The 18,379-nt window shown below is 42.1% G+C and overlaps 1 protein-coding gene across 1 annotated transcript; it reads left to right on the forward strand.

Moving 5' to 3' along the window:
• Positions 1 to 5,504: 5,504 nt before the first annotated feature.
• LOC310906343 (2-oxoglutarate receptor 1-like) lies at positions 5,505 to 6,479 on the forward strand (the record flags this gene model as incomplete). The annotated part of the gene is made up of 1 exon (XM_083855529.1): positions 5,505 to 6,479. The coding sequence occupies one exon, from the start codon at positions 5,505 to 5,507 to the stop codon at positions 6,477 to 6,479; it is 975 nt and encodes a 324-aa protein (XP_083711655.1).
• Positions 6,480 to 18,379: the final 11,900 nt, after the last annotated feature.

Raw genomic sequence — 18,379 nt, forward strand, 5'->3', positions numbered from 1 at the left:
TAACAATGGTAATTAGGTATTCAATCACACACAGAGCAAGATCAGCCAAACAAATGCATGTCTGCTAAGGGAAATAACCCATGCAAAGATTATGTGTTTGCTGAACCAAAAGTAAAGCGTATAATGAAACTCTTTAGACTCTGGAGCCTAACCCTTGCCCAACAAAATGCCTGCTTTTTGCATAATTATCAATCAGAGCCATTTCTACTGCACCACACCGGGTGCTGTCATGCCTGAAGGTCTGATTCTGAAAGGAGTCTTTCACTCATGCCTGTGGATTTTAGGTCAGGTTTTGTGAAATGAGGATGGCCCCTATGCTGGTTTGTGGACCCTCATGCCTGCAAACCCTAATTACAGTTAAGTTCAGCAGTGATGCTGAGACAGAAGAAGTCCTGCTATGACCTCTTCCACCCCAATGCCCACAAAAGCCCAAAGCTAGCCCATCTGGAGGAGAGAGACATTGTCTGGAACCAGCTACAAAGCAAAATAAAATACTGGGCTTTGTTCTTCACTTCTGTATTTCAGACTGGAAGTTTTTGAAAGGGGTTATGTGGCCCAGGTGAGCAAACCCATCAGTCATCCTGTGCACGCTTTTCACGCCGCCATCACAGAAGGAAGAATACTGTATGAAAAGGTGATCCTATTTGGGTTCACACACTCTGTAATAACTGGCTTTGCCTATCGTACAAAGTTTCAAGAGGAAATATATAATTAATAATCCTGCCACCAACTAATTCCAGTTCTTTTCCTATACAGCGACTAAGAGCCACATTAACACATTCAGATGAACTCCATCGAATTTTATTATGTCAGGGAAAATGTCAGCACCTCTGACCAACTAATCCAGCCTGACTGAAAGGCTGTTGAAACACGAGGTGAGTCTCTTTGGGAAACATTTCTGGAGACCAGCTTCAGCTGGTGGCTGGTTGTTAAGCAGTGAGTGAAACACAACTCCACAGCAGGGAGGCATGTGCAGCTTCAGTGCCAGCCCCAGCCAATCTACCTCTGCTGTTGTCCTCTTGTCCCTCCCCACCACTGCCCACCATAAGCCCTAGAGCCTACACACTCACAGAAAGAGCCATCACCTGTCACAACATAAACCCAACACAAGAATAAGAGAATTGGTTTGGCCTCAGTCAGCTCACTTATCCAACACATCCCATGATTGCACAAGCACCGGGGTTGTTGAAAATGTGTGGTTTAGGATGACAGGTGCTGCCAGCTCTTTTGACTGCAGCATGCAGTTAGAGTCACTTAAGCTGACTGTGGAACTACAGGGTATTTTGATTTCTCTCCAATGCTTGTAGAGGGGAGAAGGGGTGAGGACAGCCTTAAAGTACAAAAAGCCCCTTGTTCTTGGGAAGGATCACAATGGCCTACTAGTGGGCAGACTTAAGAGGCCCATGGACATGAGGTGGAGAAGTGACTGGTAAAGAGAAAAGGTCCACAGACTGAGGAGTTGAAAGTCACACTGAATAATCATCCCTTATCCATAGAGATCCCACATGAGGCCAGATAAGCCATTCACACATGTGGTCCTTGTTAATTTATTCTCAATTTCCCTAGTGCCTGACATGAGTCCTGGGGCCAGTTGCATGGCTATGATTGAAGCCAATGTTTCCAAAGGTCTCTGTGCAATGAGGAGCTGCTGTAACCATGGTGAAAGATACAGGGAGGATGCAGGGGTGCAGCAGCAACTAGGTCACTCCAGCTGATGATGGCACAAGATTTGGGTAAACTAAGGAGCATATCTCCATCTCCATGCAGAGCAGCTCTGTATGAGTTGACCTTCTATTAGTCACCATCTCTCAAGATTAGTTTGAAAACGTGTGTTTTATTTTCTTCTCTTCTCCTGTCCAGAGTTAGAAATGCAGAGGTAACCCCAGTGCACCGAATCCCTGGCAGGTCTGGGTCATGACACCAGGAAAGCCCATTTCTGCTTTACCTCAGGCACTGCCTCTGCCAAGGAAGAACGAAAACCAGCCACTGCTGCACAGGTTCCCCATTGCTCAGGGGTATAATGGATTAAGTAGTGAATGCATTAAATGATCCCTAACTATAATTAGCTCCCTCTGTGCTTGTAACGCTACAGCCTCATACAAATGGTTTCTAATGACACATGCAGTGCCTAGGAACAGGGTAATAGCTATTTAAACAGTTGCTGATCCTTGAGCTGGTACATGACAGTGTATTTTACAATTATTGAGAAACTTTGGACATTTTTTAGAAGTGCTCTGGGCAATGACCTAGAGAAGAGCTTGGTTAGATGAGAGCAGAGAGGGTGCCCTTTCCCTAATGGTAACAGATAGTCATAATGATCTAGTTGTCAGACATTACTGCTGCCCCAGTCTTGACTGTCCCCATTACCACTCTTTCCCTGCACTGCGATTAGCAAAATAGATAGCCAGCTCCCAAATCCTGCCCAGTACAGGCACTCAAGGAGAGTTGAGAAACTCTTCTGAAAAATACTGCTATATGTACATACATACATAATGTTCAGGCATGAAAGCTTGCTCATTTGGTACTGCAGCATAAACTCATCAGTGAGTAAAGACCCATCAAATATATCAAGACAGAAAAGCTGCTGGCCACACTGGGCAGCTGGAGCTTCTGTGCATGGACCAGGTTGCAAGCTCAAGGGCTGAAGACTGCTGTTTCAAAATTCAAGATGCAACAACTGTTTTTAAATAATAATAATCTCTTCTGATCTTATTCCTCGAGCTAAGGATAATAATGAGATTTTTATTCAAGAAGAGTCTTTTGGCTCAAGAAGCAGAGAAAATTGCAGATCTTGTGAATTATGAAGCCCAAAAGCAAAAGTTCAAAATAAAACAGTTTGCAATTTCAGCTACTCCAGTAATAACCAGCCAACACAGTATAGATAATTTACTCACCAAAAATAAGCAGAAAGAATGCCACAGTTTCTGAAAAGCACATCATGCCAAAAGAAACATTCATTTACTTTATGAGATGAAATTTGTACTCCGTTAGAAATTTGATTTTAATGAAGACAGTGTGTCATAACAGTTTTCACCTGACCTTGAAATGACAACGTGCCTTATTCACTTTGGTGATCAGGTTTCACTTCAGAGGAAATGGAGAATAAATTTAATTTCATCTTTTCTAAGCACATGCACTCACACATACATGCTAATTTAAATGTGATTTGCTGCTATTAGAATATTACAGGTCTGCCTCAGCACACAGAGCTGCTGCCAGCAAAGCATGATCTGCCCACTGAAGGCAAGACAGCGTGAATGACAGAGGGCAAAAGAGGACTCCTCCAGCCACCCAGTTCTAAGAGCTGACACTTGAGCCATTACCTGAGGTTTTCTACCAGTTTCCTAATTCCCAACCACATAGAGCCTCAGTCAGACAGGGAGTGAATGTAAATGTCTGCAAAGCCATACTAAAACCTGCTTCACTGCAAGGAAGATATAAATACATTTCATTTGAGCTCTTTGCTCAAAGCAATAACAGAGGGAGAAGCAGAATTGCAGGTTTTCAGGTAAGCAGTATTTCTCCATTTTCAATTTGGAGGGTTCAAGATTGTGGTGAAGAACCAATCAGCAGTGCAAGAAAGCCAGACTGGGGATAAATCAAATATTCTAGTAAATTTGTCTAACATGATATAAAATATCCTGGAGAGGCATAAATGTGGGTGACAGTGGTATCACCGAACAGCAGAAAAGAGAGAAAACATGCACAACCCTAGCTTTTGTGATTGTAAATCTGTATTGGTTTAAAACAAACTTGACAGCCTTTAGCTAGTACATCTTTGACTGCAAAGCTTCTATACCAGATCTAATATTCATGTTAAAAAGCATTAACATTTTAACTAAATTGTGGGGACACTGCTCAAATTTCACTCTGAAGTGCTTCTGAGTAACAAAGAGATAATCATCTTGCTGACTTGTTATGATCAAATAATGTCTGTTGTGTCCCAGCTTTAATGACTGGGTTTGTCAGAGCAAACTGGTCATGTTCCACCAGTTATTGGGATAATGAAGAGACATACAAGTAACATGTTAAATGCTGTGAACTGGATCACATTTTCAAGATTGAATAAGGTACAATTTTGTCTTTTTTCCAGGTCTGGGGTTTTTTTGGGTTTTTTCGGGGTTTTTTTTAATGTGTTGATTTCACCCTGGATGTTTAATGTAGCACTGGTTTAGTTTAAAGATGCTGTTTCTGGGAAAAGAGAGAAGATCTAGGCTTGATAATACCTTTCTACCACTTTATGAAGTTTCTTTAAAATATTTTCTCACATAGAATTGGTTAGAATCTGGAAGAGTGGTACTCACCTGAGGTACTGTAGACACACAGTGATATAGCTCTTGCCTCACTTGAGATATCCAGAGCTGAACTAGTCACCTTGGGCTACCTTTTGTATCAATGGAAAGAAATAGGTATGCCAAAAGAGTAAATAATTTATCTTAGAAACCTCAGTTGTGGGTAGATATATTATGTCTTGGAGGAACTTACTTCTCTCCACGGGTGATAAAAAGGAGCTTAGGAAGACTGGCTCCAATTTAAGCATCTAACTTTCTGATACCTGAAGTTAGATGATTTTCATGCTTGGTTTCCATTTTTTAAGGTTAAAACACTACCAAGAAATGTTATGTCTTGGACTCCCTGTGGAGAGATCCAAATCGGCTATATCAGACAAGAAATCATTTCAGACACAAGTCCACCTAGCTCCAATTGGCATAGAACGGGAAGCAAAATCATTGCCTGCCCTTTGTGCTTTCCATTTTCCCTCTGCCCTTTGAGAAACAGTCTTTATTTATTTAAATCAGTTTTATGCCACAATGGAGCTTGATTTAAAAAAAAAAACAAAAACAAAACAAAATAACACTCCTGGCTCCCCCAAAAAACCCTCTAAAAAACCAAAACATTTATATTAGTTTTATACTCTGATGACTCCAAGAGCATAAAATTGTTCAGGGAACAATCTGTCAGGTTATGGGAGCATCAGGTCCTGAGATCTGTAACTAAACCTAACATCTTTTGACTTTCATGGAAGCAGAATAACATCTCTCTTTCATGAGCAAGAAACACTGGTTAGCTCAGATTAATGAAGATAATGTTTGGATATGGTTCTACTTTCTGAAAGGTTAAGAGTAGTTTACAGTTTTGCAAAATCTAAGCCCAAGCTCTCCCTAGCTCTCTAAATGTGTGCTTCCTACTCCTGAAGATTTGCAGATAAGCAGTAATTGTCTTCTTCAATGAAGGAGGCTAAAGAAAGAAAGAGTAAAATTAATAATTATCAAAATTAAATGTAAAAGAGAGGGAAGGGTGAAATTAAACATTTCAATGGTGTTATCTAGGTCAGACTGGGTACATTAGCAAATCCTCATTTCCCCCCCCTACTGTGCCTTCTCAAATATACAACATTTTCTCCAGCTACAAAAGGTTTAACTGACAACATTTGTTCCAACAAATCAATTAAAACTAAACTAAAACTAAAATCTGAATTTTGTCTTAAGGACGCTTTTGCAAACATGGCATCTGAATGCACCAGCAATTTTACTGCTCAGCCCAGCCCCGCAAACCAATTGACAAGCTGCAAGAACGAAGATTTCTTACAGGTGAAATTCTATCTCTCCGTCCTTTACAGTCTAATCTTCCTGGTGTGCTTCCCAGGGAACATCGTGACAATTTTTGTTTACTGTGTTAAGATGAGGCCCTGGAAAAGCAGCACCATAATTATGTTAAACCTGGCTATCACTGACCTATTGTATTTAGTGACGCTTCCTTTCTTTATACACTACTATGCTAATGGAAATGACTGGATTTTTGGAGACTTCATGTGCAAGTTTATTCAGTTTTGTTTCTACTTCAACATGTACAGTGGTATTATCTTCCTTAGCTGCTTCAGCATCTTCCGCTTTTTGGTAGTTGTGCACCCAATGAAATGCCTTTTTCTTCGGAAGCGGAGGTGGGCAGTGGTGACTTGCACAGTGGTTTGGACGATTTCCCTGGTGGCCCTCAGCCCCTTGGCCGTCCTGATTGTCCCAAGTCACAGGCAGAACAAGACCATTTGCCCAGACCTGGTTGCTGCTGAGGACTTTGACACAAGTCGCTGGTACAACTGGGCATTGACTGTATTCGCCTTCTTCTTGCCCTTGCTCACGGTGACTCTGTGCTACGTGCTCATCATTTGCATCTTGGCCACTGGGCTCAACACACAGGCTAGCTACAAACAAAAGGCTCGCAGACTCACTGTTCTCCTCTTGCTGGTCTTCTATGTGTGCTTCCTCCCCTTCCACGTCTTTCAAGGGATTCTTCTGGAGCTCCGAGTACAGCCAGTTAGCTGCCGTTTGAAGAAAACAGTCCTTTTTATGTTTATTATAACTAAACCTTTAGCAGCATTAAATACTTTTGGAAATTTGCTGCTCTATGTAGTGTCAGGAGATAACTTCCAGCAGGCGATACTCTCGCTCTTCAAGTTTTGCACAAACAAGAGTTTGAAGTAGAAGAGATTGATGCCGTTTAACATTTATGGAGGAAGGATCGAAACCTGCCGTCAACCAGCCAGGCACCACCTCCCTGCCACCAGAGTACTCAGGTTAAACCAGCCAGTGCCCAAGGAGAGTTAATCTGTTCTGAGTTACAAACTGATCATCAAAGGAGAAAGTTTATGATTAAAATTAAATTTTTTAAAATAAAATACTAATAAATTAAGTGTGAAACTTCTCAGAAATATTTCTGTGGTTGCTTCCGGAATCCATGGTAGCTCTTTTAGAGAATGACCAGTTCCAGAAAAAAATACTAGTCTGTTAGTGGGAGATCCAGATTCAGAATGGGAGTAATCCTAAATTAATTTTATTAAGTTAAAAGATAAGTGTGTTCTGAGTTAGGGACCTGTCTGACTTTCTTCCTAAGCCATGGAGAGGGGTTAGACCCTCTGGAGATCAAAACCTTTCTTAGGACTGTAGGACGTTCATTTCACCTCCCTGGAGACATTGACAAGGTAGGTGTATGCATATAGCTAATCACCTTTCCTCATTTTATAATTTTCCATTATAATGGAAAGAAATAAGCAGTTTTAGAGTGTGATTCACTGAATTATTCCTGATGTCTGCATTTGGACAAGGTGAATCATGACCTAGAAGTCTCTGTTTCTCTCCACTGGCCATAAAAGGTATGTAGATCAGACACAGACTTAAAGATTTGTGCCTGCTTTTACGGAGCTGAGGCACAGCACTAGTACAGACTGGGATGTATCACTCTCCAGTGGTGGCTAAAAGTGCAGCTTACACAGTAAGACTCTGTTCACTGCCTTCAGTGATTGCCTGATGAGTAATAGTGGGGTAATACAAAATCATTCTTAAAAGGATTTTCCACACTACTGATACAGAATCTGTGGAATCATAGAGCAGTTTTTCTTGGATGGGACCTTTAAAGGCTGTGGAGTCCAGTCCCCCTGCAATGATCAAGGACATCTTCAACTAGAGCAGTTGCTCAAAGCCATGTCCAGACTGATTTTGACAATTTTCAGGGGTGGGACATGCACCACCTCTCTGTGACAGTGTTATACCACCCTCATGGTAAAAATTTCTTCCTTTTATCTAGTCTGAAACTGCCCTATTACAGTTTTAAACCATTAGTACCATTTTCCTACTGGTAAAGGCCCTATTAAAAAGTATCTCCTGATTTTTCTTGTAAGTTCCTTTTAAGCATTGAAAGACTGCAATCCATTCATTTTGAACTTTCTCTGCTACAGGCTGAACAATCACAACTTTCTCAGCCTTTTCTCATAGAAGAGGTGTTCCAGCCCTCTGATTATCCTTGTGGCCTACCTCTGGACTCTCTCCAGTGTTGGGGCCCCAGGCCTGGACACAGCACTCCAGGTGGGGTCTCATGAGAGTGGAGCAGAGGGGCAGAATCCCTGCTTGCCACACTTCTTTTGGTGCAGCCCAGGATATGGTTGGCTGTGAGCATACATTGCTGGTTTGCTTTTCATTCACCAGTAGCACCAAGTCCTTTTCCACATTTCATAGGAAATCAAAACAATTTTCACCTATTACATTATTCAGTGAAGGTCTTCTTGGTCACACCAAGTAAGGAACAGCTTTGGGTGATAACATACATGAGAAGCAATATGGGCTGTCTCATGCAGGAAAAAAATAGACTTGTACAAGAGTATGAGTCCAATAATTGAAGATATATCTAGAGAGGTCCCAGTACCAGCTGAGGTACTCCAGCCAACAGCAATACAAAAATATTAGCAACACAATATTCAGAGCCCAAAAAGTATGATCACAGAGTGAATCCTCCAATACATTTTTATAACAGGCTTATTTCATGTTTCATTACTTTTGCTCTCTACTCCAAAATGTCCATTAATCAATGGGAACACGTGCTGCCTCAAGGCTCTCATGTGACCCTTCTCCTTATCCAGCACCTCTATGCATGGGCTGGTCTGCAAGTGACCACCAGACCAAGACCACTAGAGCACCACCCCCATTAAGCACATGCACAGGCAGACTGTGACTTGCCCGTGGCATAGGGAGCCCATTTCCTGCCTATCTCACAGCCAGCTTGGGAAGAACAACAGCAAACAAAAAGAAGCAGGCTTGCTGAGGGAGTGAGAACAAATAAGAAACCATCCCTGACACAGGAAGGAGCAAGATGGGGAAAGGAACAACAGCATTTCTCTGAGCTAGGACAGGAGATGGCCTGTGAAGGAAATATTCTGTCAGAAATCAGAGGAGGAAGCTGTTTTGCTCCCAAAATAGGCCATTGTATTTCAATCCACCCTTAGCTACTCATCTAGGTAACTTCAAAAACTTCTGCACAGCACAGCATGATTTTCCCTGAGACCACTATCCAGCCTCAAATTGTGGATGAGGTTTTGTGGTGAAGAAGGAAGCTAGCCATTAGAGATGTTGCATGATGCAAACATCCAAAAGACATAAAGAAAATGCTTCCCACAACACATGCTGCATTGATTTTGAGAGTCTTCCAGGGGCAGCTCCCCCTTCTCCACCACACTTGCAGTGCTGTTCTCAACCACTTGCTCCTAAGACACTAGACACAGCAGATACACCATGAGAAGGCAATGATGAACATATAATTTAAGCTGTTTTATTCATTTTAAGTTATTCTATAAAAAACCCCACCAACTTGGGGGTTATTTTTTAAGGAAAACAGGCTTATACATTATCTTTTAAGCCTCTGCTGCATATCAATACCTAAGTTTTTTTGCTCCAATTGAGTTAAAATATTATACCTTAATATCTACAGCATGGAGTCTGATTCTTCTGGTGTTTGAGTTAGAAAAGGAACTGCTTCTGGTTTTGCAACAATATGTTGGTAGATTTTGCTTTCAACTTTAAATGAAGCTCTGTATTCACCCCCCTTCAGCTCTACTTGATGTTTTCTGGATAAATTACTGAGCACACTAATTTGCTTATACATCCAGGCTATGAACTCTTTTTTTTTAAATGGAGGATGCCTAGAATATTTTCCAGGGATGTGGCATCAACAACTTTGTGAACCTTTTTACATAAAAAAGGAGAAACCCTTTCAAACCCAGGTGCTGCCTTCAGCATGACAGTGACAGATTGTTGCCATACCTTGATACTGAGATTTTTGGCATACCCCGACAGCAACATGGGGCTCTGCCACTGAAGAAGAGGACAAAGCTAGTTTTGCTGATGTGCAAACATCAATTGATCCCTACCTCTAAAGAGACAGAAATGTCCACTTTAAGAGTGCTTAAAAAGCCCAACAGATATTCCAAGTCTACCTAATGAGATGCCCTGTGCTTTCTAACAGACTTGTGTGGGAGGGCAGAAGGGACAATGAAATGGAGAGTGAGGAAAACCCATATCAACTTTGATGATACTCTCATCTTCTGTGAATGAATGTGATGCACACACACACTTTCCTTTTGCTTCTTTAATGTTGTTTTCATTTTTCTCTGGCAGCTTGTGCTCTGGGATACCTCTGCAGACCCCACAAAGGCAGGACATATGGGTCCACCTGCCCAGCACAGCTGTGGGGAGGGAAGGCCCTGCACACAAAGACTTTGCAGGCCAAAGTCACCCACAAGTCCAAGTCAGATGGTTACATTTGGTTTAGATATGCCAACATAGAAGGAAGAACATACAAAATGCTCTTTGGTCCTGCATCAGAGGTGGAGGACAAGAAGCTTATGCCAATTTACCAGCTGTGCCCATTCCCGAAGACTAAACCTGAATCTCAGTTAAACATACCCTTATTTAGCACTGTATTGAAAAACTATGACTGCCAGTAACCTTTCTTCTTCTACATTTACAAATCCAATGCAAATAACCACCTAGAATTTCCCCACAGATCCATCAGCGGATTTCCACTTTATAAAACTACCTACCCAAACATCAACTTCAGTGGCTGCTTATGGGTTTGCATATGCAAACCCTGAGGGACAGGGGGTGACTTAACTGAAGAAAGCACATGCACTAGGTTGAGAACATTAACCACAGGCATTAGCACAAATTAGCCACAGGCATTAGCCACAAATGACGAAATTTTGACTCTCTTGTCTAAAGCCTTCCCAGATTCCTGTGATATGTTGGGCCAGGATGACAGGGATAGTGACAATACCAAAATAAACTATTAGAATAGTTTGGGTTGAAAGGGACATTTAGAGACCATCTAGTCTAACCTGCCATGAGCAGGGACACCTTCCACTAGACTAGGCTGACAACCTTTTTATGCTGGGAGCCCCAGAGGTGGATCCAACACTCCAGGTCTCGTGGGAGTGGAGTAGAGGGGGGAGAATCACCTCCCTCATCCTGCTAGCCACAGTCTTTTGGTGCAGCTCAGAATATATTTGGGTTTCTGGACTGTCAGCTCACGTTGCCAGGTCATGTCTAGCCTCTTAACAACCACCACCCCAAATCTTTCTCAGCAGGGCTGCTCTCAATATCTTCCTCTCCCAGCCTATGTTGATACTGGGGGCTGCCTCAACCCAAGTTCAGGATTTTGCACTTGGCCCTGTTGAAACTCTTAAGCTTTCCATGGGCCTTGAGACTGTAAATAAATCATGGTTTTGTATAGTAGGAGAAGATGAATGTGTGAAGGATTTCTGAATTTTGCATCATGCTGCTGGGAAGGTACAGTGGACAACCACACCAATTCATAGCATTTATTCTCATTGCTGCGTATTACAACCACAACAGAAGGTTTGGTTCCCACTGATCTTTGGAAGTGACTCAAGCAGGCCTTAAGACAGCAGTCTGTTTTCTCACTCTTCTGATCAGTTGGGCAGTTTCTCACCAGAGATATGGAACCATGGGAGAAACAGGCCAAATGGCTGCATTTGTACCATCATGTTTCTCCTCCACTACCCACAGAGGGGCTGAACGGTGTGTATCAGCAGTCATGTTGGCTCATCCCCAGGCCAGCAGGGCTGACAATTAATGCAAACGCAGAGGAACAAAATTTCTGCAAGAGTCACCAGTGCAAACCAAAACTCCTTGTCCTGAGCAAATGCAGATGTCTGATTTTCAGAATGGCTCTGGTATCTTGGCCCCAGAGAGGGGTGGGAATCCAGAGATGTTCCCGTGACTTTCATGCCACCTCAATCCAGATCTGAAGACAACATCCCTCTTTCCCCAGCCAGCTACAACTGCAAGTTGGAGATCAGGGCACAGAGATGCTGGTGTGTTTGGGAAGGCCATGGAAAACATTTGGGAATGTTTTGGGAGCATTGTGGAAGGCAGACACATAGAGCTAGAACAGGTGGCATGTAGATGTGCCAGACACTCCTTGGGGGGGGGGTCCCAGTAATGTCACCTTGTGGAAAGATATTGTCTTAGGGTAACTTTATGATGCTTGTATCCCTGTTGGTGCTGTATATTGTGTTATGTTTTCTTTCTCACTCCTACCTCAAAAAGCAGTCCAACAACAGCAAAATCTTTTCCTTACATGAATTAAAATGTGCATGTGGAAAACCAGGGCTGATCTATGCCATTGGGGGTCTTCTTTGGAAGGGGCTGATATTGCTGTGCAGCTCAGCTGTGGCTGGGGACATCCTGATGCTGTACTTTGAGGACAAGAGGGAGGGACAGTTTGGCTGTGAGCCCAGGATAAAAAACCAGAATGGAGCTGCTGATTCACCAGTAAATCAGTGCCAGACGAGCAAAAGACTTGCTCTGATCCTGCAGTTGAATGACCCTCCCATGTAACCAGAGAGAGTCACTGCATCTCCCCCTAATTATTTCCCCTGCCACATTTTATCCTCTTAGAGTTACAAGCTCTTCGGGGCAGATGTCTTAGTGAGTATTTGCACAGCAGGACCTGAATCCCAAATGGGCCCTCCTGGCATTATGAAAATTCAATCAAGGGCTTCAGCTATAAAAATGTAAACGATGTAGCTACTTATCATTTGTGCATACAGAGACACATAAACACACATATGCAGATACAAATGCACGGGGAAGCAGTGCCTAATGCAAAAATACAATTCTTTTAAAGTTGCAACACTATGTTGTGCCTAGGACTCTTCCTCTGGATATGAATATACATTTTACTTGTCCCTTTTCTCCCCTGTAGAATAAAAGTAGTATGACACTGAGGACAGATGTCAACTGAACAGAAATTCCTTTCCAGGACAAAAAGCAACTGCCACAAAAGTAATTGCAGCAATGCACAAAATCTTCTCAAGTGGTTTTGAAAAGTTTTGTGATTTTCAGCTATAATTTTCTGATGTATACAAGTTAGTAAAATTTTACTGCTGATTTGAAGACCATCCTCTAAGTATACTTTTTATTTATACCTGATATCAATAGCACCTAAAGCTAGTTAGGGTTCCCCCCCCATCCACGGAAACTAGCTGCATTTTACTGTGTGATAAATTATAATGTTGTTTAATAAAATGGATTTGGATGTGTGTTCAAGGCCAGGCTATTCAAGTCTGGGGTATTTGCTTCTGCAAATTTTGATGTAAATTTTGCTCCTAATATGTCAGTATTTCAAGATTATTGAAGTTGATTATAATTTTTTCAATACAAAATTGAGTGTGTCTTACCATCCCACCTGAGTCTAGGCTTATTCACATATGTAGAATACAAAGAATATTCTCACCTGATCTAGCTTAAATATAAAATTTATGTTACATAGAGCTGCATTGCTCTCTTAAAGTGACTATTTTTGACCTATGTACTGTAAAGGACCTGGTCTTTTCTCCTCTGGGGGTAAAAAAAGTGTCTGCTCTGTATCCCTCCAAACTTCTTGAATTCACTGGAGAACTTTTCTCAATGGCCCATAGAGAAGCTTGTCCAAAAAGGATTTCTCATTAGATACCTTTAAATTGCTATAGCTCTGAGATGGGACACACTGTGACTGACACACTAAATAGGTAATTTAAAAAAATATTAAGGAAATTCAGAAATACAATTTATGGTAGATTCCTCCCAGTAATGTAACCAAACTATTAAATTTCTTCATGAAAGTTCTGAAGCACATAATTTTCAGTACTGAAATTGAGGGGCTGCCAAGTGCCTGAGAAATATGGGTGACAGGGAGATTAAAGTGAGTGGCAGCCTGCAGGATGACAGCTGCTGGAGAGATATCTTCACCACCTGTGGAACCTGCTCCTGCTCTGACAAGCATTAATGCTCATTCCTAATACTTAGTAATCTCTAAGCTACATGTATAGTTAAAAACTGACACAGCTGAAAATTTGTCTCTGCTGTACCCAAGCAATGCCCACATCAAAGGATACAGCACAAAAATATCCTCCATGTACACAAGAATAATTGTTTACATAATAGCTTAACCAAACACTGTGAGATGAAGGGGGAATAGAGAGCTATAGAGGGATGTATGTGGCTTATTCCTTGTGTCCTGAAGCTTTCACTGTATCTTGTTGACCCAGCTGGTTTTATACTGTCTATTCAATATTATCTTGGTCCTCTGAAATTCACAAAGACATACCTACCATCCACAGCAACAAATTAGGAGGAGGTTAGAGAGTCCCTTGTCTGCTCATAGGATCCATGTTTAAGTAAACTGCCCTAGCTTTGCATAATCTAAGTTTATTCAGACACCCATAAGGGCTCATAAATACAGGTTATTCTGATAATTTTTCCTGCCTTGTTTAGAGTGTTGTTTCCCTAAGAGAATTGTGCTTTTCTTCCATGCTGGGTACTCTTGTGAGATCACAAGCTGGATAGAGTCCTCTGTAATCCAACCTAGCAGATTGTGGGATTCCTTGCAATGGCACAAGGAAATCCAGCTGCTGAGGATGGGACCTAAAATTTACCTACAGCTCAGAGGATGAAAAATCAGTGGCCAAAACGTTACATCCCTCCATCAGCAAGAGAGAAAGGCAGGTACCCTTGACGGCTGAGGGAGGAAGGATCCTCTCCTTATTTATCCACAGCTCCAACCCATAGTCTGAGCTCACCACTTGGACCTACCTCCAGTCAGTGGAAGGAGGCAGGCATGCCCAAAGGGACTTGTTTCCTCCCAAGACAGCTGGCATGAAGCACCTATGGAGTCTCTTATCCAGGCACCTGGATGTCCATTTACATATCTGTGCACAGACAACACTGGGGAATCACAGGAGGATTGGGTTAGAAGGGAGTTTCAAAGATCATCCCCTTTCACTAGACTGGTTTGCTCAAAGGCCATACAGTCTGGCTCTGAACACTTCAAGAGATGGAGCATCCACAGCTTCTCTCGGCAACCTCTTCCAATGCATCATACATACAGATGACTTGTATACATACATCACCCTCAAAACACGCTGGAAAGCCCAGACCTTGATCTCACTTTGGTGAGGCCAAGGGCATTTCAGCCTGAGTATCTCTTGCAAACAGCCCTATCTCACAGTCCATGCAGGGGGACAGGGTTTGAACTGCCTGTCATGCCTAGATGCTGGGACAGTCACCGGTCATCTCCCTACTGGTTTCATCATCTCTCCCTTCCCTGCAAAATTCATGTACTGGAAACCTCTTCTTCTTCCCCAGAGCCCCTAATTTTCAGATTTGCCTTCATCTTGCTTTCATACCCGTGTGATCCATTTTATTTATCTTTTAAGATGAAGATTTGTTTATTATTCAGCTTTCATTTCCAAGGCACTGGTCATTCATCACAAAGCATGCACGTCTGTAAATACTGCCACACCGCTGTCACCCTCACTTGTCTGGCAGAGGGTTTTCTGACACAGACTAATGACACTGGAGCTGACTGGGATCACCACTGCCAGCTCTTACCTCACCAGTGAGACCATGTATTTGAGTATAACTACTGACTTGTTGACAAGGTCAGTGGAAAAAGAACCGGAGAAGTGATGAATACCAGTACAGGATAGTTCTCAGTTAATGCCAGCATCCTTGCTCATCCATTTAAGTAGCTTCACCAGGACTTGTTCCTCCACGTGCTTTGCAGTCACCAGTGGCACTGGTTATCAGACGTGCTTCTCAGATGTGTAGAAAGTACCATGCCAGAAGCATCCCTCAGAGCAAGCGAGTTTATTTACCTTATCCTAGGCAGATAAATGTTTTGTTGAATCTGGCTGCAGCTGTCATAGGATAACCAATGCACATATCTTCTATCCATGACTTATTTGAATAAGTATCTATGTCTGCCCCCAAAATGGCATGTCAGTTACATAGGTTTGTCACCAAGAGATAAATTAACCCTGTCCTCAAATTTATGATTCATGTGCTACCCTAGAAAACCAAATACTAAGTTTAATTAGCTCCTGGACTAATTACTAAATTTTATTTTTAAAAAAATCCTGTAAAGCATTCCTAGCCAAGCATTTGTGAGACTACTGCTGGTCTGAAAGGTACTAATGAGCCACCAGCAGAAGATAAAGTCAACAGCAGATCCACTCCCTGGGCAAGCAGCCTTCTTCCAGCACAACACTAAAGTACCATGACCAGTGATGCTTATCAGATTGATAACTTTGAGATACACTATTAAATAATGACTAAATGCACTACTTTTATTGAATGTTTCTTTTTTATTGATCCCAAAAGGACCTAAGCCTAAGAGATGTTGGAACTTTGTAAGCCTCAAGTTTTAAGTAGTCCAAAGCAAAAAACACATCAGAATCAAGACTTCATGCTCAAACCAGGAATGAACATCTAAGTGTATTTGAAGTGGTAATATTTATCTGGTATTTTTTAATTAATTGTAATTTTAATTAGCATTTCAGTGCTCTGCAGACTCCCAAAACATTTCACTGCAGGCTCTTTCTGAGGTGTCAGGTACCTCTGATGAGAGTTACAGATTTTTTCCCTTCTGACCTGAATCTTTAGGCTGAAACATAAGTGGTGTCTCTATAGTGACTGGAGGGCAACCCTCCAAACAGCTCCAAAATCACCTGACTCCAGAAGCTGGGGCTGAGAAGCAACCAGCAACCCTCTGGTTCCCAGGATCCCCCACTAAGCCTGGAGAGGGTATCTTCACTCAGGTTTGTGCAGAGGTGACAGTGTCAGAGAGAGACCCTACACCAATTGCTTGCAGAAAAGCAGAAAACATCCTCCACTAATGTTGGGAAATCAGCTGGCCCTAAGATACAAACACCACCTGTGCAATGCTTAAGGTAAGCTGCCATTTATGCACCTAATTCCAACCAGCTCCTATTGGAGCACAAACCTTGCCAGCAGAGCGGCACAAAGCCTCAGAGCAAGACTGGGAGAATATTCGCCCTCAGCAGTGTATTTCTCCCACTCTATAGCATACATTAACAGACTAGGAGAGTCAGTGAATTCATGTGTTCACAGTAAAAGCCTGGTTTCACTCCTAGCTTGTTTGCTGGGATCGCTTCTTGTCAAGTAATAAACATCACTCTAATTAAAACCCTGGTCCCAGTCCTGGGTTGCACCCTGTGCACCTCAGCCTTATTGAGGACTGCAAGCACCCACCAGGTAGGTTTTTATTTGCTACATAGTGCTTATTCATACACCTGCACATTTATATCAAAACCCTATTATTTAAATTGTAAAAGTCAGTTTAAATCCCTTTCAAAAGTGAGCAGTACAACAAAAGCAGAGCAGAGGAAAAAAAGCAGAGCCAGTTTGTGCTGGCTCCATGTGTAAGCAGCCTGAACCTGCACAGTGCAAGAGCCAGAGCATTTTAAACCCATGGTATGTTCAGCTATGGATTGGACTCTGGCACTTGTGAATAACATTCAGCTCACTGCTGTCTTTGGGGCTGTGGAAATTATATAGTTTGTGACTAGCCCAGAGCCAGAGGATTTCCGGTGAAGGTGCTATCTGAAAGATGAGGAATATCATCAAGAAATACTGCCATACCTAATAAGCAAAAAATAAAATATCCCCCTATCCAGCTCCTTCTGCCATTCTGCTCCTCACTGTCATTCCTACCATCACCTTATCATCTTTCTTCTCACATCACAGGTATTTTGAATATTTATTTAGCCTGTGGAGAATTGGAGCATAACAACATGAGAAGGAACACCACTATTTTTCTGGTCAGTGATTCAGTTCCTTGAATCATCAGGATAAACTACATGGCCTTGAAGAGTGTTCATCCACTTGAGAATTGGATTACAGTCTCATAAAACAGCACAGTGCTCCTATTATCACCCAAATAAAGCTGCCATAATTCTGGAACAAATAGGTGGAAGTAGTCAGCCACCAAGTATCCAGTGTTGAAGCGAAGAATAATAAGCTGACATACAGTTCTCAAGAAATTCCTCCCAAGGAGGCAGATTTAAAGCCCTGAACACCAGGCTCTTATGCACACAAAACCATACACTCATCTTTTATATCACTGTCTTATCTGGGGTGCTGAGGGCTTAGAGACAGGATCCAGGTGCAATGCTTTCTGAATAGCTGATGATGACAAAGCATCCACCACATTATCCTCTCTCACGAGAGGGTACCTGACAAGTTTGTCAGCATTTATAAGCTAGGAAAGGAGCTGGTTTTGTTGCAGCTGCCCAAGATTTTACCTGGCTCAAAACAGAATCCTGGTTGATTAAAAACATCTCACTGCAGGTTTCTGCAGCTTATGGTTGAAAAATGAGCTGGTAAAAGATAGGTTCTTCCACAGTGTCAGCTGGACCCTGTTCTCAGTGGCTGAGCCACTAAAAAAGTCATTTTAACTTCTTCATGTGTTTATAAATGGGGACAGGCTCATTTTTCCAGACATCTTTGCAGAAAAAAACTAATGACAGCAGTTTTTAAGTGTGATGTGTGTCACATTTTTTTTGTCATCTGGATATGGTGATGGAACTGTTCACCCCATAGTCAGCATGGGGGACCATGCATTTACAAAATAAGGATGGACAACCCATTTAAAAGGGTTTTTAACCAAAAGATCAGGACCTTCTTTTTTCTAGAAGTGCCCACACAGCTGTTTCACAAGGATCATTAGGAAAGACCTACCTTCAGGACCAGGT

The sequence above is a fragment of the Zosterops lateralis genome, assembly GCF_965231275.1.
Source record: "Zosterops lateralis genome assembly, chromosome: 2".
NCBI lineage: Eukaryota > Metazoa > Chordata > Aves > Passeriformes > Zosteropidae > Zosterops > Zosterops lateralis.